General features: G+C 45.4%; 1 protein-coding gene across 2 annotated transcripts in view; it reads right to left on the reverse strand.

Moving 5' to 3' along the window:
• Positions 1 to 18,126: 18,126 nt before the first annotated feature.
• Positions 18,127 to 24,581, reverse strand: part of LDLRAP1 (low density lipoprotein receptor adaptor protein 1) — a 40,534-nt gene continuing 34,079 nt past the window's right edge. For both annotated transcript variants that reach the window (XM_054011879.1, XM_054011878.1), the window contains exons 8-9: positions 22,293 to 22,327; positions 18,127 to 20,218 (exon numbers count right to left, since the gene is read on the reverse strand). In XM_054011879.1, the coding sequence (XP_053867854.1) occupies positions 20,074 to 20,218; positions 22,293 to 22,327 (180 nt within the window). In that variant the 3' untranslated portion in view covers positions 18,127 to 20,073. The remainder of the gene's footprint in view (positions 20,219 to 22,292; positions 22,328 to 24,581) is intronic.

Here is a 24,581-nt window from a genome sequence, read left to right on the forward strand (position 1 = left end):
CGGTAGAAGGAAGCACACTGGTGCAAATGGCTGGTTGCATGCAGAATGTAGGCTTATGCGTAAAGAGAAAATCTCCTATAATTCTAGTGTGTGGAGAATCTATCCTACTTCCTGCTCATGGAACTGGACCTGTGCCCAGCTTTGAACCTCAAACCTTGTGAGACTAGGCACATTTTGCCACAGGCACAGAGCATTTGGCTTCAGGATGTGGTGGATTCTCCTTCAAGAGAAGATTGTAAGCCAAGCCTGGGCATTTTTCTAAAAGATCTTCTGTAGCTCAAACAGAAGCTATGGGCTCGATGCGCAAATTGTTGGGGAGGTTCTCTGTGCTGTGCACTTAGGTTCCCTTCTGGCCTTAAAAATCTATTCTCATTTCACAGCCATAAACTACCGTTACAGTTGCATTATTATTTTAACAACTCCCAAGAGTGTTCTAGACATACAGGTAAAGCATAAGGCAAGTGGCATTATACTAGCTCAATATTCAGATTCCAATTGTGAAGCAGCATTTATTAGACGCCACAAGGTAGGCGTGACTTTGACTTTGTTCATGTTGCTCGAAATCAAGATGCTCCCAGGACTCTCACCGCATCTATCAGCTCCCCAAATGCCATGATGCAATAATGGTACTTGGAATCAGAGTCTGAAAGTGAGTTCATAAAAATCACTTGCAAGAGATTGACTCAACTGCACTTAATTAAAACTGCAGGAGCAAGCTATAGCAGGAAAAATTTTAGTGGAAGAAGAGGTCCAGGACTCCACCCTGGCCCGCTCTAAGGAGAGTAACAAATTACGATTACATAGTCAGAGCAAGTTCTTGTTGCCGATCACAGCTGGTTGTGGAGGCCGATGATTATACAGATTAACCCTTTCCCAGATGTCTCGTATAACCGTGCAGCACTGATGGCAAAACACAGACAGAGGTAGGATTTAGGCAATTTTATGATGCTCTGGGTCTGTATTAAGGAAGCTCACATGATTGCTGCAGTCACCAGCGTCATGCAATAGGCATCTAGAGTTTCCCCAGGCCGTTGGCTAGCCAGATGGAAAACATATGTTTCTTACTCTAGTTTTTGCTGTGAGTAAGTAATACTCCTAACTTGTTTACAGCTGACTCAATCATCTGCTGCTTCCGTGTCAGGTACAGGATTAAAACCACCTGATTTTGAGCTCAGCAACACTGCACTTCCTTGTGCAAGATGTCTAAGGAGAGCTGGAAACACATGTAACTGGGTTGATTTCTTTGAGCCCACAGTGGTTCCTTTTTATCCCACGATCTCAACCAGATTACCCTAGCTTCCCTTATAATCATCATCATATCGACTTGCGTGGCGTTATTCAGCCAGGGCACTTAAAAACTTGACTAGTAGTTTGTACCGTGATCCTATGCAAGCTAAGCTACAGAAACTGAGGTCAATATTTAGGTGGGAGACCTTGAAGCAGCAAGCGCTTCAATACATGTCATTCTTCCCCAGAATTAGCAGTGAGCTGCTGGCTCACTGCATTGCTAGAGGACACTGCACCAACGAAGTTGCCTCTTGGCTCAGATGCAAAACCTATTAAAGATGGCATGGAGTTTCCCAGCTCTGTCCCGGTAGTACTACTACTAGTATTCATAATTAAATGATGCCTAGCTCTTACTTGATATTTAAAAACACTTTACAAAGGACATCAGTCTCATCCCTATTTTACAGATGGGGGCACAGAGCAGGGAAGTGACTTGTCCAACATCGGACAGTGAGCTAGGGGCAAAGTAGGGTGACCAGATGTCCCGAGTTTATAGGGACCGTCCTGATTTTTGGGTCTTTTTCTTATATTGGTTCCTATTACCCCCCACCCCCATCCTGATTTTTCACACTTGCTGTCTGGTCACCCTATGGCAAAGCCAGAATTAGAACCCAGACCTCCTATGTCCCAGTCCTGTGCTCGGTCCACTAGACCACACTGCCTTCCAAGAGAGGGTTTACCCTTACCCCTAGTCAAATGCAGATAATCATATTCTGTTTATTTACACTGCCTTCGTCCTTCACTTCTTGGCTTAAATGGCTGTAGAGCATTGCTGCTTTGTGTTACGAGCATCATGCTCACGGCAGCATCAGATTGTTCCTACAATCTACTCATTCAATAAACAAACGGCATTTTTAAAAGATTAAATCAAACACTCTTAAAGAAGCAAATCACCGGTACAGAAGCTCTCTCGTACGCAGACATCGGAGCTCGGTAGCCAAGCTCCATAACCAGAGGACGCCCTCTGCATTGAGGGAGGCCAAGCTTGTAGTCAGCCCCCCAGCTGTCAGGATGGGCACTGGAAGAAGCCAGGCCAAGCCCGTGCAGGATTGCAGCAAACCTGGATGCACCCGAGTAGCCTGTTGAGCCTTGTCCAGGATCTAAGTTCAAGCGGACAAGGAGGCAGGTGCAGGAATGGATGCCGGACTTTACTGAGTGTGTTAGATTCTCTTTCCCACCCTTGATTCCCCTCTGTAATGCCATTTTCCGCTGTTTGGCGACACTGATTGCCCGTGTATGGTAGAGGGCAAGTAGCACTCTTGTGTGAGTGCGCGGGAGTTGCCGTAGCAAAGGAGTGGGGATACAGCAGTTGTGGTGCTGCACCCCAGCCCACAGGAGTGAGGTTTCCACCCTGAGCTTTGAGTCGGTGCAGCAAGGCACCACAGCAAAGATCCCAGGACATTCAGCTTAAGGGACAGAGAAACTACCACATGTAGAGATGGCACAGTAGCTACTGGACTTATTTATTAATTATCCGAGTGGCTGGATCTCATAGGAAGGTGTGGCTCTTAGTCAAAAGAGGGACACCTTAACAAAAATGTGTAATATACGCTACATTTAAGACTGATTGTAAGGGGGGGGGGGGAGGATAACAACTACTTGCATACCATGGCTTGTATCACTTCAGTATCTGCTCCCAGTGTTTACTATTCCATATGCTTACTTTTAAAAGATATTTTATATGCAATATAAGCCTGTAGAGTTAATAAAACCAAGTGAATGAGCTGGATTTTGTGGCTCATGCATCTTCAAAACAATTCTAAGTCCCCATTTTAGAATCTTTATTAAACGGTGATGTTAGGTGTGCCACAAAGGAAACAGAGACTTACAGATCCCAGCCTGATCTGCAGGTCTGACAGATTTGTGTGGCGTTCACATGCATCCGAAGAAGTGGGCTGCAGTCCACGAAAGCTTATGCTCTAATAAATTTGTTAGTCTCTAAGGTGCCACAAGTACTCCTGTTCTTTATGCTTCTTTCTTGTCAATCACCCTCCCACATGACTTTATTTCTTTTTATTTGCAAACTGTACACATCGTTCCCAACACAGCATTTGTATAGACATCAGAGACTATAACCACACTCTAAAACTGAAAGCTTCATCCATGAAAGGCATCCTTGAAACCTTAGGTGCTTTGGACACACTCGTCTATTGCTGCAATAATTACTCAAACCTTTACCAAAAAAAAAATATATATATCACACTTCTCTTGTATTTTGAAGATGCTGTTTTGTGTTGACCTTGCTGAACAACAGTCACTTTTCCCTGAACCAGATTTTGTTCTGCAAGACTTGAGCCATAAGTAATATTTATAAAGCACCACTCATTCCCCAGCAATTTGGGGAATGAGTACAAACATCAGTAAAAACATCACCTCTGAAATGCAGCCATCGTGTGGTAGAAATAGAATGCAGTAGACAATTAGTGTAATGCATACTTCACAACAGTGGGGAAGATACAAGAACCCAACGGACACAAGCAGAAACCTCTGGTATAAACATGCTATAGGTTTGGTTTAAGGTCTCCTTACTATGTGCATGTACACCTCTACCTCAATATAACATGACCCGATACAACAGGAATTTGGATACAACGCGGTAAAGCAGCGCTCCGGGGGGGGGGAAGAAGGGAGGGCTGCGCACTCCAGTGGATCAAAGCAAGTTCGATATAACGTGGTTTCACCTATAACGCGGTAAGATTTTTTGGCTCCCAAGGACAGCGTTATATCGAGGTAGAGGTGTGTATTTATTAAACCGGCTTTCTTAACCTAAACTATCTAACCGTGCCTATAAATCCTTTATTACTGTCATTTCAGTTACAATACAGTAACTGAATGTGTTTAAAAGGGACACTATCAACTATTCTTGAAAAATCATCCCTTTGTGTCTGAACATTTCCAACCTACTAGTAAAACAGGTGGCACTTATGAATCCTTACAAGTGAAAGAGATCAGAGAAAAACATGTCCCCCTTTTTTCCTCCAGTGTCTTTATGTCAGACATTTGACAGCACTTTGGTTTTTGTAGGGTGTTATTTCTTTTACAGTGAGGAGGAGAGAGAAAAACATTTTTTTGAGAAGATGGAATTGATTGTAACAGCACAAAAATTGGCAGGGAGACAGAGACAGATCCAATGTCCAAGACTAGACCATGAATTTTTTTTTAAAACTGATCAGATTTCAAAGTGACAGCTGGTTTCTGAGGATGTCTCACAGAACTTTTAAAAAAAGAAATAAAAAGATTGCTTCTTATATTGCCCCTAAAGATAGAAGCAGAAATACTCAGCAGAAATTTTGCCACCAAAAAATAAATAAATAAATAAAAAATTCAGGGCTCCAACCCTATTTGTGAATTTTGGTCAAACTCAACTACTAGTTTCAGCCAAAAAAAAATTTTAAATGCCAGAATGTTTTATTTTGACCTTTTGTTTCAAAGCCACATTTTGTTTTCAAATTTGGCAAAGTGGGGAAAAGACACCTGAAAATACCCAAATGAAACAATTTAAAAAATAAAATAAAAATCATTGACTTGACCCAAAATGTCTTGGCCAATTCAGAACAAAACATTGAGGTTTTTTTTAATTATTATTTGATATTTTTGTAATTGGTTTCACTTTGCCTTAAATCTGGATTTTTCTCATTCCCATGTGGGTGCCCCCAAATTGGAAAAAAAAATAATTCCCTCAGCTCTGTGTACAAACTCAGTATCCTTAATCCTGTTGACTACCTCAGTTGGTAAAACATCAGACTTTTAATCTGAGGGTCCAGGGTTCAAGTCCCTGGTCAGGCAATAAACTATTCCCCAAAATCTTAAAAATCCCAGTGGCGATAGCAAGCCAGATTCTAATCTCAGTTACATCAGTGTAAATTCACTAGCTTCAAGGGAGTTATTCCAGCTTTACACTAGGGTAACCTATAGGGGTTTACTGGCACAAGTAAGGGTTACACTTCACCAGTGATGATTGCAAGATCATGCCTGAAAAATCTCATTCTGGCCAACAAAGCATGGTGGCAGTTAAGTGTAGGTTTTTCTAAAGGCAGCATACTGCTTGAGAAAACTCTGTATATACAGTTGTTTGCAAAAAGGAAAAAACTATTAAAACCCCACACCTGTGGGACTGTTTCTGAAAAGCATGTGATGCCACTCCTGCAGGGAAGTGATCAGCCTGAAATAATTTAGATGTTCCTGTTGCTATGGGTACATTTTTTAGAAAAGTGACACATTCCATTATAATTTAAATTTCCAGTAACAAAAAAGCTAGCACATTAAAAATAATAAAAAAAGCCAGAGACATAACGGCTTTATTTGTTACTGTCAGTTTTACTCGTGCTGTGACAGTGATAAAATTGCCTGGGTTGAAGAGATTTAATACGTTCACACATTTTATTACATTAATTAGACCTAAAGCTCGTACAAATGGGCATGAAATCAGGAGGCCAGAGCCCTAACTCTCAGATGTCAGATGAAAATTCATGCCACTAAAAGGGGCAAGGGGAGGAGGGGGTGTATTTAAACCTAGTCCCCAATGGGCAGCAAGTGTGGGACTGTCATTGCAGGATTCAGCTGGGGACAGGGAGGTACAAAAGTGTAGCTGCAATTACTTTTTGGAAAGCAGCATAATCACTAGTGGGAAGAGAGGTCGTTGCCGGAAGTGGATTTACAAGGGATGTGACCATGGCCAGCCAAATCAGAAACTCGGTCTGCAGCTAGCATTGTAAAACCAGTTGCCACTGAGTTGCAGTGTTATCTCTTTAGGAAAACCCATCACTTCCTGAAGAGGAGTAGGGGGCAAAGGCCAAGCTGGGGAGGTGCGAACTGGCCTCTCAAGTGTTCTTCACAGTCTCAACTTTCATCAGAAGCATGAGGCTCTAGCGGTTACCCTTGCAAAGAAAATCTTGCAAACGTGACCCCAGTCTAACCAACGCAGAGATATCTGCCAGAACATGCAGAATGCCTGAAACAATATCTGAGAGGCATGAAGTGATCCATCCATTTCCAGGGGTGTGGTCAGATGCCAACACTAACTTTAAAACACTGAATGCAATCACCCTACAGGACAGCCTGAAAGTAGAGGAAGTATATTATGAAAAGCTGTATAATCTGCTCTGAACAATTGGACCATAGATTAGGCCTTTTACTACCACAGAGAAGGGGGCTCAGATGTTAAGAGTTTGGGGGGGAAAACACGGCCCTCTACATTCTAATTTGAAGGACACAAGAGAATTTCTTGGACAGCACCTGCCGGTTCCTCAGTCACTGTTTAGAAAAAACATTTTTACATATTTTTTAAACCCTCTAACATAGTAACAAGCTGGCTGAAATGGCTGATCAGTCCTGTCACTAAGGCCAGGTCCATGTAGCACTTCACCTGCCTCTCTCTCAACTAACACATCTTCCCGGGAGGTGAAGAGACATTTGCTGAAGACACACTCAGACTTGTCAAGGGAGCACTAGCTAGCTAGTGCTTTGCCTTCCTTGATCTGGTCCCCCTGTGAGGAAAGAGGGATGAGGGTCAAAGCTGCAAAGAGTTGCTGCGTTCAGGCTTTTGGGTGGGTGCCTTGTTAGAAGAATTTGGCCAGGAAACCTGCTTCTGCACCTGAATGCAAGGTACCTGCCAAGCATAGCTAAGCTACAGCTGGTGATACTCCGTACACAGGCTCTCCAGCTAGCTTGAGCCAAAGCCCACTGCAGTCAATAGGAATCTTTCCAATGAGCTTATGGAATTTGACTCAGATCCTTGATCATCATTTTTCTTCCACAAGGAGTGGAGACAGCCAGATAAGTGATAAATGACAAGTGTTAGCAAGCATGTGTTACACCAGCACTTCCTCAGGTTGAGGTTTCTGAGCCTGGATCTTTGCTGATCTCTTTCCTCCTTCGGTGGAGGAGGGAAACAACCCCAAAGATTCTGATGCAGTCACACCAAGTTAATTATAATTAGCCTAAACTTACTTTTACACGGGGGGTGGGGGGGGAGGGAAGAGGAGGGGAAAGGAACAAGTCTTCCTGAAAATAGAGCAGTCACCGATTTGACATGAAACATGCACATGGGTCTTACAGACACTAGCTTATGCCACATGAAACTCCAAGAGCTTTCCCAACAGGCACTCAAATACTGTGGCGATGAGTAAGGCATAAGAACCCGAACAGAACGCAAGTCTCTGCTTCCATCTTCCAGAGGCTGTAAATGGTGCTCTATTTAATACACTGCAGAAGAGCTCCATGTGTCCTACCCCTTCCACCCCCGTATCTGCAATTTTGGCTTCACTGCAGTTCTCAGTAAGCTGCGCCTTTGTCCTACATGTTCACAATAGCAGCTTGACCAGCTTAGGATTCTTAGAGTGTGTAGAATGCCTTTGGTCCAAACCTTAATAACATTCCCATAAATGGGTGTGTGGTTGGCATGAGCAGGGGTAGAAGAAGAGGAGAAAAGAATAAAAAAAAAGTTAAAGAAAGAGCAAGATAGCAAGCATGGGATTTTCAGAAGTACTCAGCATCAGCCTAACTCTTCTCTCACTGAATGCGAGGGGAAGAGTTTAGGCTTTTAAAAAAAATCCCACCGCAGCTACTAGTTTTTGTACAAAGAGACTTCAAACATTCTACCTCGCTCCTGCTCCAGGGATGTTTCCTTTAAGTGACTATGCTTTCCCTTAAAAGGCCTAAGGTTATAAAGGGCCAAAAAAGGTCAAGTTTTCAAATGTGGCCTCTAATCTTGGGTACCCAACTGGAGCCACCTAGAGCTTGACTTTCAGGAATGCTGAGTGTTGGAGTCTCATTGGGGGTGCTATGTTCACAGGCTACACAAATAGACATTTAAAAAACACCCTAAACTAATCCTGCTGGAAGGTCGCAAGCTGATGTTACTTTATCTCCTAGAATTCAGAATGGTAACATGCTAGAACTTCAAAACAGGGAGAGGCAAAACAGGCTGCTCCCTAATGCACAACTCACCCCATCTTATTTTCTGCTGACCCTCCACACACTGCTGCTAGGTCCAGATCGCATGCTTCCCTACACAGCCCTCTAGCCTTCAAGCTGGATCAAGGAGAAAAACCACCCTAAAGTTTAAAGTGATGGCATACAATTTTAAATACACCATACTGAATAAGGGGCAGAAATCAGGCATGAGGTCTGAAGTTGGGCTCCCCAAAAGTCAAACAGCTACTTCTGAAAGTTTTGCCCTGAGGCTGCAGTTGACCAGACACAGGGTAGATAACCCAGCTGGATTCCATTTCTTCTTTCCCAAGCCTCTCTCCGTGAAGCAGGCAGCTATTCTTGCCCAGAATGCTCCACCTGGTCAGTTAGGAAAGTCCTTTTCCTAGGCTGTCACCCTCGCTCCCCTTCTGCTCAGTGAAAGGAGCAAGTAGATCTCGTTAGTCTCCTACAGATTCTTACTGGTGAACCTGCTATCATAATTACTTGCGCCATAAAGATTAGTACCCCTCTGGGTAGAACAGAGTGCACCTTCCCACCAATTTTGGTATTCACCATAGAACTTGCATCTGAATTAGCAAAGAAGCCTCAGTTTATAAAAGTATCAGGGGGTAGCCGTGTTAGTCTGTATCTACAAAAACAACAAGGAGTCTGGTGGCACCTTAAAGACTAACAGATTTAAGGTGCCACCAGACTCCTTGTTGTTTTTGTAGATACAGACTAACACGGCTACCCCCTGATACTTGACACCATGCAAGGCACTAAATTTAGCCGTATGGAGTGGAAATCCATCAACCTCAACAAAAAACTTGCACAGATACAGACAGACATCATCTTCCTCTCCAAATATCTGTTAGTCTTTAAGGTGCCACCAGACTCCTTGTTGTTTCAGTTTATAAAACTGGTTTCAAGTCTCCAAAAGTTTAGGAGACTGAGGAAGGCAGGGTACATGCAGTGGGGAGAAGAGTCAGCGGGACAAAGCCAGAGACCCTTGCTGTATTTACTCCATGAACATTCACCTTGACTGCAGAGAGATTCTGTGTAAGAACAGAGGCCCCACTTCTCCACCCACACTAATCTAACACCATTGTCTGTGGAGCTGCTCTCAATGTATACTGGCGATAGAGAGGAGAATTAGGGCCAGAGAGTACAAGCAAGTATCCCAGCTTTAGCTCACTTTCCCCCCCTGCCCCCCGATGCTGGTACTTTAACAGTCCCTTTTCTTTAGTAACACACAATGGTCTCCTAAAAAAGAACCAGAGTCCTGTGGAAAATGTTCTCAAAGGTGGGGGGAGGGGAGAATTTAATTAACGCAGCACAGAGGTGCCGATTCCTTTCTACCTGTGCATTTGTTCCCTGGGGCAGGCATGTCCATTCCCGCTATTGTTGCCAGGTACCTTCTAGCTCCCTCTTTGGGCTTCATTTACAAAGTTTCGGAGTAGCAGCCGTGTTAGTCTGTATCCTCAAAAAGAACAGAAGTACTTGTGGCACCTTAGAGACTAACAAATTTATTTGAGCATAAGCTTTCGTGGGCTACAGCCCACTTCTTCAGAAGCATAGAATGGAACATATAGAAAGGACACACACACACACACACACACACACACACACACACAGCATGAAAAGGTGGGAGTTGTCTTACCAACTCTGAGAGGCCAATTAAGTAAGAGAAAAAAAACTTTTGAAGTGATAATCAAGATATCAAACTGTCTGTACTGGGTTATCTTGATTATCATTTCAGAAGTTTTTTTCCCCCCTCTTACTTAATTGGCCTCTCAGAGTTGGTAAGCCAACTCCCACCTTTTCATGCTCTCTGTATGTGTATATATATATCTCCTCAATATATGTTCCATTTTATGCATCCGAAGAAGTGGGCTGTAGCCCATGAAAGCTTATGCTCTAATAAATTTGTTAGTCTCTAAGGTGCCACAAGTACTCCTGTTCTATTCACAAGAGTTGTCTCTCACAAGGCTTCCTCTTCCTACAGCTTTTAATAGTTGGACGACCTCTCTTTCTTTTACAAGCCTAATATTTCATCCTCACTCCAATGACCAGCAGACTGGTTTCCTTTTAGAACGGTGGGGGTATTTTGTGAGGGAGAAGGGGGGTGGGGTTTATTGCTGTTTTCCATTACCCTTCCCCAGAGCATTGGAGGAGAGGTGCTAAATAAAGTAATGCAATATTAAAGAAAGAGCCTCCTGTTATAAGTCACATCTACTTACTTCTGATAAACGGGGAAGAAAATCAGGTGTCAGGATACTACCAGAAGGACCTCCAAACACATGGCTGATTTGCAATAGGAAGCAAGGGACCAGTTCTCATTTGCACCCCCACAACGTCATTGATTTCCTAGCCTTGTCCCCGATCACCTCTATGTGATCCCCTGGGCTCATGACCTCATGAAGCTCATTCCCACCTTCCACTTCAACTGCAAGGCACAATTCTACCTTCCTTCTAAAGACAGACAACCTCCCTTCAAAAAATAAAATAAAATAAAATCATCCTGTCCAAAAAAGGCTAAACTTCCCATACAATTCTTCTGTTTCATCTCCTCTCCCCAGAACAAGCCACACGGGGCAGATATTAGTCATGTTGCATAACGAACAATGGGAAGGTGCTCAAACATTACAGCGATGAGGGCATAGCAAGAACCTGACTAGAACAGAATTCCCAAGGTTCTTACCCTGTCCACATTTAAGACCTTCTGTAACGGGGCGCATTCACCTCTCGTGAGCGCCCCCCTTGGCCGAATGTGTGTGCCTGCACACTGTTTGTCCCTGCTCTGGGATAGAGCAGCGCCCCAGGGCTCCTCCCTGCTGACAAGTTTTCGCCCTTTTGGGCTTTCTGGCTATAGCTCTCCAGCTGGGCCACTATAGTTCAGTTCCTCTCTGGGGCGCCTCAATGTCCAGGCCACTTGCCCCCCCAGTGGCTAATGGGGGGGACCTGGGCCTGCCCACTACTCCGGGTCCCAGCCCAGGGACCCTGTAGATATCAGCTATCTGCTGCATCCCTTTAACTACATCACACTTTTCTAATCCCCTGGGCCACTTCCCCTGTCCAAGGTTCTGCACCTCCATCAGCCAGCCACACGCCATTCAGGTTCCTACATCTCCAGCCAGGAACTGAACTCCTTCTGCCTTGCAGCTCTTCTTATACTAGGCTGCTGGGCCCTGATTGGCTGTGTGGGACACAGCCACTCTAGGCAGCTTGGAGGACTCTCTCCACTGCCCATTTTTGGGGCAGGGTGTGGCAAAGGCCACGAGGCCTCCAGCAGGGGGACTCAGTCCGATATGCCCAGTCACACCTTCCTTCTGCCATGTGGTTTACAGTGAATCAGACTGACTTGTCGAGTTGGCTGTTCTCCTTCCGCTAACTGCCCTGTATCTGTTTATTCCAAGACTGACAGCTCTTTGGAGCAGGGATGCTTGAGTATTTGAAAGACATCTAGCACGTAGGAGATGCTACTGTGACTAGAGTTTGATGGACATGCAGTTCAGTTACATTGGCAAAAATGAAAGACGAATTGGAGCCAGAAAGAACACAGGCAGGTGGAGGAGAGCCAGTTGAAAATTTTCCCCTCAATAGAAAAACAAAAAAACCTCCACCTGCAACCCCTTGGGAATTTCGTCAAAAATAGAGCTTTGGTTGTCAAAAGTACTCAAGGTGGGTTTGTTTGTTTGTTTTTTTAAGTTTTAGGTTGCTAAAAAGACATCCTCCCCCCACTCCAAATTTGGACTAACCGAAAAAAAAAATCTTACCGCAAAAAATTTCGTAGGGGAAAAACATACGTAAATTCCCGATCATTTCTAAGGTGGAGACACTCACCTGCTTTTATTGAGAGTGGAGGGCACATCCAGTTCTGTATGGACTTAACACACAGGGGATTTTTCCTCCTGCAGCTGAAGCCAGGAGGGGAAGAAGCCTTTAACTATCTCTCTAGAACATGTGCAGCTCCACAGTCACCTGCCAAGGGAAGTTTGGAAAAGCAGATTGCTAATGCTGGGTTTTTTCCTAGGGTCTCTCCCTGCAATACCTTCTCATGCTGTTAAGAGCTGGAGTTTGGATGGCATTCAAAAGAAGACACACTCTTGGAAAAAAATGTCACGTCAGCAGTTGCTTACTGACCCATGGTTAGTTTCTCGTGGGACTCCCCCTTTCTCTGAGCCAGGTAGGAATCTTTCAGCAAGCATAGCCTTTGTAAAGCATTTTTTTTTCCCAGTTCAGTTCCCACTGGCTCCAAGAAGCGAGAGCCTATCCGTGGGGTCTGGCAGCTTTCTATTGTTACAGACCTTAGTCACGCAAAGCTGGAATGTAACAGCAGAAAAGATCAGGACTCAACCCAAGATCCCCACCTCCTACACTACCCCACACCCTGTCACAAAGCACACACATTGCTTTACGAGTTAGGTCATTTCCTCCCTGAGCTTGTTTCACAGAGTAAAAAAAAGAGCACACACTCCTCTTCCCCCCAAAACACCTTGAATGGCAGTTATGTTCCAGGCACTCCAGGGCTAGCTATAAGGAAAATACACCTCTCAGGAGCTCAGATTAAATGTTGCTCTTTTCATTTTAGTTTTTAAAAACATATGGTCTGGATCAGATCACCATAGCCCACAGCTCTCTCACCCATATAGTGAATTTACAAATTCACTCTAGCTTTCAGCACTCCAGAAAGCAGAGTGGGGAAAAAAAAAAAAAAAGCTTAAAATTAATGGAGATATCCTATCTCCTAGAACTGGAAGGGACCTTGAAAGGTCAAGGAGTCCAGCCCCCTGCCTTCACTAGCAGGACCAAGTACTGATTTTTGCCCCAGATCCCTAAGTGGCCCCCTCAAGGATTGAACTCACAACCCTGGGTTTAGCAGGCCAATGCTCAAACCATTGAGCTATCCCTCCCCCCTGTCTTCCACTCAGAGGCCTTAAGACCTCAGCAACTGCAATGCTAAAAGTTCTGATCATGAACAAGACAACTTTATGCCAGTCTGTAACACCTACCAAAGGATCACAAAACACTTGACTGACATCAATGAATTGTCTCTCACGGCTTCTCTGTGAAGTTGGCATTACTCCCATTATACAGATGGGGAAATGGAGGTTGTGGCAGATCTGGGAAGAGAACCCAGACATCATGGTTCTGTGGCGGAGGCATTAGACCATGCTTCTTCTTAGACAATAAAGGTATAGCCCTACTCAGTGCTTAGTGATCTGAAAAAAGTGGGTGTGTGGGGGGCTGTCCTATCATATTCTGGGAGCAGCAGCTTTGGCAAGACAGCACTTGAGAGCATCCTGGGTTGAATAAAGTTGTTTTCGGGTCAGGTCTGTGACCCCTTTGGACACCCTCCCACACACTTTAAGCACTAACCTTATCCCCAATTGTAGACAGAGTTACAGGCTGTTTGATGGCCCACAGTGATGGTAATAAAGCTCCTTCACCTGTCTTCCACTCAGAGGCCTTCAACAACAGCATCTCCCCACCTCCTGTCCTCCATTGCTCTCCCTCCTCTCCAGCAGCCACCTCCCCCTCAATTCCCAAGTCCCCGAGGACAGCCCACACTTCCCCTCCTCCAGTGCACCCACTCACCTCCCAACCCCAGCTGCCAGGGATACAAATCCAACTCATGCTACAAGGGGCAATGATCCGGCAGCTGAGCAAACAGACTAAATTTGCTTGATGTGGTCACCTTCCAAACAGATTTTTAAAGAGACACATTCTCACTGGCTTGGACTCAGACACATGTATTCACACCAGCAAGCCAATTCGTAAGCCTCACACATCTATCCAGTGAGCAGAACACCATGTGACCCGAGTGTCTGTTCAAGACCAACTCAAAATATTGAATGAGCCACTCTGCAAACACCCCTGCCCCACTCCCCAGCCAAGATTTTCAATAGGGCCTCGTATTCTACCCAATTTGTGATCCTTGAAAGGCCCCCTCCCCCCCATTTTCAGAAAGGGGCAAGCAGCCCCCCTCTGAAGAGGGCCATCTCTTTCTTTGAAGACACCCTGCAGATGGTTATAATAATTAATGAAGATATCCCATCTCCTAGAACTGGAAGGGACCTTGAAAGGTCATCGAGTCCAGCCCCCTGCCTTCACTAGCAGGACCAAGTACTTATTTTGCCCCAGATCCCCCAAGTGGCCCCCTCAAGGATTGAACTCACATCCCTGGGTTTAGCAGGCCAATGCTCAAACCACCGAGCTATCCCTCCCCCTAATGAGGGGGGAGGGTTAGCAATGAGGTGCCTCCTTTGGATCAAGCCGCTCATATTCCTTTATGGAGACACTCCCTTTGCGAGGAGCGCTCTCATGGGAGCAGTTTGACAAATACAGCCCAACGTGGGGGCACTGCCCAGACTGGCAATTCCTACTAAAGAACCCCACCCCGACTCATTTACAGAAAATACCATGGTATTCGTGTTGTACTGGGCCCTAAATGAGATGGGGCCCCCCTTGTATTAGGCACTGTACATATGCCTGGGAAGAAGCCTTCTCCTCAAGATCTCGCATTCTAAATGGACAAAAGATTGGATCAGACCCATTTTATAGATGGGAAGTTGAGGCAGCAACTTTTGATACACTTGCTCAAAAGGTGTCGCAGTCTGTGGCAGAGCTGGGAGAGGACCTTGAATATTCCCACCCCCCTGCCAGTTCCTCATCCAGTGCTTTAACTGGAAGACTATTGTGCACCCCCCCTCCACTTAAAAGTTAAAAAAAAAAAAAAAGTGTTTAGCTAAACTTGTTTCATCATCTACATTCTGCCAGCCCAGAGGCCTTTTGGCAAGAGCCCATTTCTCAGAGGCAATGGAAATGAGTAGTGTTGGCAAGCCACATTCATAGAGAAACTGGTGTGTAGGCCCCTGCCATCTCCCTGCTCCTTTGGCTTGGAGACAAGGTGTTTAATTCCATCCCCATGGGGATATGGATATAAAATATTCTCAAAGGACAAAAAAATTAAGTCAGTCAGTTTTGCAGACACATAAAAGATTGGCCATTACTCAAAGGGATTCATTTAACATTGTGAGGGGGTTGGACATAGCGAAGCACAATAGATTTAGAAGATCTTAAGTACAGGGTACTTTGTCCGAGTCAGACAAGGTTATGCCGGCCACTAAAGAAGATGGCTACCTACAGTCCAGCTCGGGCTATCTGCAGGTTTCTTTACCTACACAGAAGCTCTGCAGCAAGAGATTGAAGATCCACTTATACTTAGCTTCCTTGTTCATACCTGCCAACATCTGCAGGATGCATAAAGTCATTAAGCCTTCTGTACAGTTAGTTCCAGCCCACAGCAACAAACCCAGCACTTCAGAAGCACAGCTGTACCAGGCACTTAAAGACAAACAATCACTTCAGCAGTAGAAGGAGGATAAGGAATTTTTCACATCTTCATTGCAGACAAGCCCCCTCATCTCGAAACACTTAACAGACTGCACCAAGCATAAGACGGTGCATGGGGCTAGCTGGCTTATCACATGATTCGCAGCAGCAGCTTAGGATAGATAGAGCATAGCAGTTTGCCACTAAAATTGGCGTGAACCTGCTTGCAGGAGCTCACTGTAGATCTGATCTAAGCTTGCTTTGTGCTGAAGCGTCGCTGCCCTACATGCACGCAATCCCTAGGCAGGACTAGACGGAGGCTGTAAAGTCAGACTCAGGCTGTGTCTATACAGTGCCGCCGTAAGGTGTCCCGTGTAGCTGCTCTTTGCCGGCAGGAGAGAACTCTCCTGCTGGAAAAATAAAACCACCCCCAGCGAGTTGTCCACACCGGACTTTTCATCAGTAAAACTTTCCCCCCCCCACACTCCTGACCAACAAAAGTGAAGGGTCGATATACAGCATCAGCAATTTTATTTGGGGGTGGGGTGGGGAGTGAAAAAGGGTGTCAAGGGTTATTGCCCCTTTATGATTCCAACCTGTTTCTCTGTAACTAGCCCCAGGCTTCTCTGCTGCCCAGTCCCTGACAGGCTCCTTTCACTCCTGAAAGGAAAATAAGGAGTCAAATCTTATCTGAGAGCAGCTGGAGCAGAGAGAAAACAGACTGGTCCCGGAGTTCTCCTCCCTTTCCTGTCAGGCTGGCACTGGCAAGCACCTGACTCCACTCCTCCTCAGGCCAGGAGGAAAACAACTCCTCTTCCTTCAGACACTCCCTCAGCCTGCTTGCCTCCCCTGCAGAGTCCAGGAGGAAACTCTTGTTCCAATCAGCAGACAAAGCCTCCTTGCAGGGAATTAACCCCTTCCTTTCCTGCTCTGGTGTGGGGAGATGTACATGCCCCTCCCCACACCTATCACCCCAGCCTGGGCTGGAGACTTGGCCAGTCACATGGTGCTGGCCTTTCCTCTGGTCTTCCACCTCTTAGGATGCATTAAGAGTAATCTGGAAGAGCAATGAAAGTGCCTGAAGAACGTTATTCAGGGGCTAGTGAAAGAGGGGGTGAATAGGACAGAAGCGGGGGGACCCATACTCTAGGAAATGGAAATTAGAATCAGTTGGAGGAGAGGAATTGTTCCAACACTACACGCGATAAATTGATCCCTGATAGATTGATCGCTACCCGCCGATCCAGTGGGTAGTGTAGACGTATCCCTAGGGGGGGGGGGGGGGGGAGAAGTACTTCTCCCCACAATGCATTCGGATTCCTAAATGGTTCTAAAAACGGGAGCAAAGGAGACCGTTTTACACAGCTGAAGGAAAATGGATTCGTAAAATTTCTACACAGACACTCAAAAGGTCACATCAGAATTGAAAGATCAATTTGTTCCTTGGCACCTTTATCAGTTGTGCATGAAAGACCAGACTGGATACTTCGTATTCATAATTTGAGACATATCCTTAGACTGGAACAGCCAATTTAAATAGTTGGGGGAGTGGAAGGGGAGGGTGGGGGGGGGGGAAGAGAACTTATGGAATTTTTGTTAGTTTGACACTGATTAAAGGAATCTTTGTAAACTCCGACCCACTCAGCATTCAATACCAGACTGGCTCAGGGTTACATTTTGAGAACATTCCATTGCTCATGGTTTACTAAATCTATTTGTCAACATCCTAAAATGAATTTCTATATTTGCCGTTCAACAGGCGATTTTTAGCTAAGTGATTAAATGTTAGCCCAGGAGACTGCCTCCAAGCTTGCAGAAAAATGGGGTAGAATAAACAAAAACTTCAGGGCAAAGCGTCTTTTCGATTCAGATTTGAGGAGGCAACAGTAAAAATTAGCTATCGCCTCTCATGGAAGGGTCTAAGAAATTCTCGCAACTTAGACAATCCCCACATGTAAAATTTATTTGTAAAGAATTGTATATTTAGTTGTACAGAAGCCCACGAAAGCTTATGCTCAAATAAATTTGTTAGTCTCGGAGGTGCCACAAGTACTCCTGTTCTCGTTGTACACAGGCGTTTACATTTATTTTTCCCTGGTGGGTGCGCCACCCCCATCCTGAGGCCCTGCCCCACTCTGCCCCTTTCCCTGAAGCCTTGCCCCACCTCCCTCTCTGCCTCCTCCCTCAAGGCCTCCCCAGCCACCCACCGCTCTCCACCCTTCCTGAGGCCCCCTGCCCACCGCTCTCCCCCAAGCACCTCCCACTCCATGGCCTGCCAAAAGCCCAGCACAGCGTGGGAAAGAACTGATGATTCTTACCTGGGGGCTGAGTCAAAGCACATCACTTAAGCAGGTGCTTGTCAGAAAGTTAGCCATCTGATTACAATAAGACTCCAGCAATCACTCCTCCACAGGTAGGCCGCTATGAAGAGACTGATCAAGGCATGCATTCTACAAGTGTTACATATGCTGGTAGTTTCTGGTTATTTACTGTCCATTAGATGTGGAAGGGAGAAGGTAAGCGTTGCATGTGAGAAGCAGTGAAAAGCTATTTTTCTTGCCACCCTGTAAAGCAGTCCAGCACTGGTACTCAAAAAAGGTAGAACTTTTATTAGTACAGATTTTTTTTTTTTTACAGCAAAGGGTTTCAGACTATGTACATATATGCAGAATACTAGATCTAAGTATATACTCCAAGGATCTCTACAAAAAGAGATGAATGTATAGCTGAATCCTCATGGTTCGTGCAACAAAAAATTCTTTTAGGGGGGAAAAAAATATATCACAACTCCCCCAATGAATCAGAGAGCAGGGTGCTTGCCTACAGCTAGCTTTGCTTAACCTGGGGGCTGTTTATACCATCGGCATACAGCAGATATACAAAACTTAGTGTGCAACTCCTCTCTTTGCAAGAGATTAGTGCCACTGATGAGACCAAACAAGATGCACGATTGCTTTTGCAGGAGAAAGGAGCACCAAGGTTTTATAGCAGACATGATGAGTCAGCTTTAAAGCTCCCCCTTATCATATCGCAGTATCCTTTATAAAATGCACCGTCTGTAAGTTGAGAGTCATTCAGCTGTTTCCTAATACAATTATTTTCTCTCCCCTGAGAGATTTATTTATTTATTTTTACTTTGTACAATGTTAGGAGACTTATAAAAAGCCGAATTCATTCCCCACATAGTGTTTCAGAACCGAGTTACAAATCTATAAAACAGATTAGTCTATTCCTCACAAGGCCACACACACTGCAAACTGTGTCCGTGCACTCATTAAGTTTAATCTTTTAATTAACATAATCCTTATATCACCATTATTTATTTTCAAATCTTGAAGTACAGGAGATTAAGGAGTGGCATTTTTCTCTCAGCTTCTCAGGAAGTGTAGGTCTTGGAAGGATAATCATCAAAATAGCATACAGGGGATTTTTTTTCTTGGAAGAACATCCAGGTAAATATTGGTTTCACTTAATCCAATTCTGCCTCAGGCTATTAAGTGGCTCCACTAGAGAGAGATTGGTACGGAGACCAGATAGAGGTGTACACAGTGAGAGGGAGGCAGTGTTTAAGCATTAACCTATTATGCAACTGGCTCAATCCAACCTGCAATCTTCAATGTACAATCAAAAGCCAAGTGTTACCAGAGAACCTTTTTGCGACTGAAGTCTTCAGATTTAGAGTCATAATGAAAAAAATATGACAAGTGTGAGAGGTCGGTTGTGAGATACAGTCCTGCAATATTGCGGTGATATTTGGATCAGTAGCTTCTGGGTGAGAAGAGAGGTTGCTTGTTTTGACATTTTGGGCCATACTTTCAGTTCAGGCTTTTAAAAGTGAAAAGCTCCGACTCTTTGGGTAAGTGTGCCAACTCCAATCTGAAAGCTAGCAAAGTGTCAGACAACCCATTACTAAGGGCTGACAACTATGGGGCTTTATCACAGACATTCACAAGGAAAATAAAACCTGTTACCTCTGATTTTAATACTGCTATCAGCTGTTGTAGTTCTTTCCCTCCCAGTTGATCAAGAAGGTGAAATGCAAGAAGACAACTGCAGAACTAGAGTTGTTTTAAAAGCAAAGGATGAGTAACAGTTGTGCTTACAATTGCAATTATATGTTCAGGAATCTAGAAAAATATGTACACACTAAAGAGTCTTTGGTGCTGGATAGTCATTTTTGGAAGACAGCAAGCTCCGCTGAATACTCTCTCATTAGTCTATTGCCATCTAAGACTGTACACGTTACATTGCTGGATCCTATACAAAATTAACTTCCATAATATATGTAAACGGTAACGGTTACTGAATAAATATATTCAAGAGCATCTCGCGGTTTAGATAAAAAGCAAGGTTAAAAAAATGTATTAAATGTCTAAAGCTTTGGTCTAAGCAGTTGTTGGTGTGATAACAGCATCTGTAAGAATGGTGAAACCTACCCTTCAAGAAAGCCTCCAGAACTTTACCCAGAAGGGTTCACATTCAGTCCTTTTACTTTAAGTGGTTACTCTATTGCAAACGGTTCAGTGGAGGAGGAGCTCTTCAGAACCCAAACAGGTCGTCTTTCTCTGCCGCATTTGAATCAATTTTGTCCCAGTCTACAGGAGAGAGGGTTTCCGCACTCTGGATATCTTGAGCAGTCAGGCCAGTGTCCAGGACGTGAGGGTTGGTTCTAGACTGAGCAAGTCTGAGAAGAAAGATCAGCAGATCACCTTTATCCACAAGGAAGGTGTTTATAGCCTCTATACTTCCCACATCTATGCTGCTGTATGCAGCTTCATACTTCAACATCCTTCCTACAGCTTGTAAAGAAATGCTCCTAAAGAGAGAGAGAGAAAGAGCTGATCTTTGCAGCTCTCTGAAGTTTGATGCCTGCTTCTCTGCTGGCTTATCAGAGTTTCACCTTAAAGACAGTCTACATTCGCAATGAGGGCTTCCTTTACATTATAGGCCTGGCAAAATGCTGTCTTTTTCCTCCTAAGCTAGCACTGACTGGTGCATTGTTAGCAGGGACCTTATCTCAATTAAAAGAACGCCCTGACCAAAGCAGCCTCACCAAAAGAAAATGTCTAAATTTTCACCATTCCAGGAATACCTGAGCAAACAGCCAGTACATAATTTACTGCCATCCACAATCATTCCCACAGCTCACAGCAGCACTCCTGGTTCTCAGAAGTCTGTTCTAAAATTTTACTCTTCAGGGAAAAAAAAAAAAAAAAAAAAAAAAAACCACACACACACAACCAGTATTTTGAGGCTGTGCTCAGATCTGAAATGGTAATGGTGGCCTGCCTGTAGGGTCATTTTTAACAGGATCTTTCATCCCAGGGCACTGTAGATGTTTATGAAAGTTAACGCCCCACCTTTTTGTAGTCATATTACTAAATTCCATATGTACAAGCCTAATACTTCTGCGCCAACTCTCCCATACCCAAAAGATATTTGGAGTTCATATAATAGATCTTAGACTACCAACTCAAATTTGACCCCAAATATTACACACACACACACACACACCCCTACCCTGATATAATGCGACCCAATATAACACAAATTTGGATAGAACGTAGTAAAGCAGCGCTCCAGGGGGGGCAGGGCTGCGCACTCCAGCGGATCAAAGTAAGTTCGATATAATGCGGTTTCACCTATAATGCGGTAAGATTTTTTGGCTCCCGAGGACAGTGTTATATCGGGGTAGAGGGGTGTGTGTGTGTGTGTGTGTTATATATCTTTTTTTTTTTTAAACCACAACAAAAGCCAAACCCAAACCGTAATGATGCTTTTAAAAGCAAGACCAACGGAAAGAATTTTTCACAATTTGCTAAATTCCATTGGGAACAGATTAATAAATGTGCTCCTGCCACATTTGCAGCCTAACCATTGTGACACGGATAGTGAAACTGACAATTCAATATCCAAACTGGGGGGGAGGGAGGGGAGATAGTGATTAGTAAAATTTGATTATTAAAGTTCAGTTTTAAAGTAGTCCAACATGTTCTTTAGTAACAGAGGTGAGGAAACTGGTTTGGAGTAGGATTTAAGTTGACAGCATCCCTTAAATGATTTAGGAATGATTTGCAACTTCTCTTTCCACAATGAACACTGAAGGTAAGGAAAGCGAGCCTTCCACCTTAAGCCTAGTATACTCACTTTTTTTGCGCTATAAGCTGATCTAACTTTAACCACTGTAAGTATGGTTTAAACAGGTAGATATTAGGGATTTGCACGGTCACCAAGTTGCTTTTGTTACAGCAATACAAGGATTCGAACATAGATAACCCCTTGGTTAGGTGATGAACTAGATCGGAGTTAGAGCGTCTTACCCCTTGATTATGTTTGCAGTTCATCTGGGGAATGGCAGAGTAAATACCATTTTAGTGTTACACTAACATGGGGGAGGAGCAGGAAAGTGCAAGAAGATCAGACCAAGATCTCTCCTGCTAGCATGGGGACTAGACAATGCCAGCCGAGTGCATATCCCTTCCAGTAAGAGGAGACACTATCACCATGCTATGTTTGGGGAATTAGATTCCCCCATCACACACACCTATCTCCATCCTTAAAGGGTTAGTCAAAATATTTTGACTATCAGCCAGCCTCCAAGTCTATCTTTCAATTAAGAGCTGAAGCACTGGCTGGGTTGCTCCCCGGGTCAGATCACAGGAGCGGATTAGATTAGAAACATTATTAGAACTAGTCGTAGTCAAGTCTCTTGGGTTGGTCCCTAGTGCCATAAACTTGTAAAGAGTTATTAGAATTACCTTGAAAATGCCTCCTCGAGCCCATCATCCATTTCCTTTATTGAGAGAGAGAGAGAGGTAGTTGGTAAGCTAGCGTGCAAGTGTATTTGAAGAGCTGGCTCAACTTTCCTTTGGCGTAGGTACAGCATCATCAAGCGTCTAGACCAGGGGTGGGCAAGCTACGGCCCGTGAGCCACCTCTGGCCCGTGGGACCATCCTGCCCGGCCCCCAAGCTCCTGGCCCAGGAGGCTCTCCCCCGGCCTCTCTCCCGCAGCTTCAGCTCGCTCGCCGTGCTGCCGGCGCAATGCTCTGGGCGGTGGGGCTGTGAGCTCCTGGGGCCTGACCCGGTCTCTTTGCTGCGTGGCAGCAGCGTGGCCTGGCTTCAGCCGGGCGGCACGGCTGTAGCACCGCCAGCCACCAGTGCTCCAGGCAGCGCGCGCGGTAAGGGGAGCAGGGGGGTTGGATAGAGGGCAGGGAAGTTCGGGGTGGTTGTCAGGGGGCAGGGGTGTGGATGGTGGTTGGGGGAAGTCGGGAAGGGGGGGTTGGATGGGGCGGTAGCAGGCAGTCAGGGGCAGGGGTTCTGGGGGCAGTCAGGGGACAGGGAGAAGGGGTGGTTGGATGGGGCAGGGGTCCGGGGGGGGCCCCCCCATCAGGAATGAGAGGAGGGGTTGGATGTGGCAGTGGGGGTCCAGGGGCAGTTAGGGGACAGGGAGTGTGTGGGTGTGTGGGTGTATGGGGCAGGGGTCCAAGAGGGGCCATCAGGGAACGGGAGGGGGGTTGGATGAGGTAGGAGTCCCGAGGGGAGGACGGGAGGGCAGACAGGAGGTGGGGGCCAGGCCATGACCCTCTCTCCTAACCGGCCCTCCATACAATTTACGAAACCCGATGCGGCCCTCAGGCCAAAAAGTTTGCCCGGCCCTGGCCTAGAGCAACACTGGCTATCAAGGACTGAGACACAGCACTGCAGGTTTTTTGCAAAGAGCAAGGACCTACCAGCTTGAGAGATGCTGTTCCATCACCACCACCCACATCCATTTCCAGCGTCTCTCCTCCCCCTAACCACCAGCAGCAATCCCCTCCCTGGACCAGTGAGGCCTGATCCAAAGCCCAGTGGAATCGCTCTCTCTGTTCCCAAGCCTTCCAAAATTAAGCATCCACACAAACGGCACCCCCGACCCGCCCACCCAAGTTAAACTTCAGGTAACAGAAAGCTGTGCAGTGTCAGGTTCTGCTATTTCCTCATCCCCTTCCCAAGGCCTCCTGATGATTTTCTGCAGTGGGTTTTGTTGGAAAAGGAGATGCCTTTTTATTTGTGTTCTGCCGCTTTAGCGTTTCTCACCACTGCCGCTAGGTAAAAATTCACTGCTGTAGGGAGGGACAGCCCAAGGCTCCGCACAGCTTAAACCCTCAAAACAAGCCTAATCCTTGCACTGTCCCCTCTGCGCAGGGGTGAGTTTCACCCCGAGCGCGGCCACTTTGTTCCAAGTTCAGATGCTGAGATTCCAGCACGTGCTTCTCACAAGAGCCTACTTTTGTTCCCTCAATGCAAGGTTGTTCTGGCTGAAAGCATCGGTTCGCTCTTTGCATGCGGACGCTTTCCCCAGCGCTGGAAACGAAAAGCGGATCGCTCCTTAGATTTTAGGACTGGCCCTGGCTGATGGCACTCACCGTTTCAAGCTCACGAGGTGTAAAGTGCAGCAGATACAGCAGCCCCAGCTCAGCAGGATGTTTTCGGCAAAGGACCTACTTAGCACATATTTCATCCGGAACTTTGTGACGAGAAAATGATATTTACAGAGCTACGGGGCAGTGTTTCTTGAAGAACTGCTGGTGTGCTTCCTTTTCAAACCTCTCCTCTTTGGAGACTGCCCATGAACAGTATTTGAATATTTCTGAATGGGGGCTGGGACGGGGCGGGGGTGGGGGGTTGTTTTAATGGAAAGTTTAGGTTTGAAATGGCCTTTCAATGGACAACTTGATTAAATCTATTAAGCTTTGGGGCTCTGATGACCTTGAGGCTATTGAGAGTTATGCAAAAGGAGGAGGTTGGCTAAGATCTCTCCAGGACCTACTGTGATGTTAAAGCTGTTGAGATGAACAGGTGATACTCTTAATTTGGCCTGAAGGTCACAACACTTGGGTTCGGACAGGCAGTCTCTGGAAGCTAAGCCCCTTGGCTAAAGAGGCCCCATCACTGCTCCACAATTCAGCAGATTTCAGCTACTGCAGTGGGAGACAGAGGTAGTTTGAGATAGTGGGTCTCAGACTCGTCAGGACTTGACAAGTCAAACAATAGACTGCATGGCTAGA

The sequence above is a fragment of the Malaclemys terrapin genome, chromosome 22 (genome assembly GCF_027887155.1).
Source record: "Malaclemys terrapin pileata isolate rMalTer1 chromosome 22, rMalTer1.hap1, whole genome shotgun sequence".
Lineage (NCBI taxonomy): Eukaryota > Metazoa > Chordata > Testudines > Emydidae > Malaclemys > Malaclemys terrapin.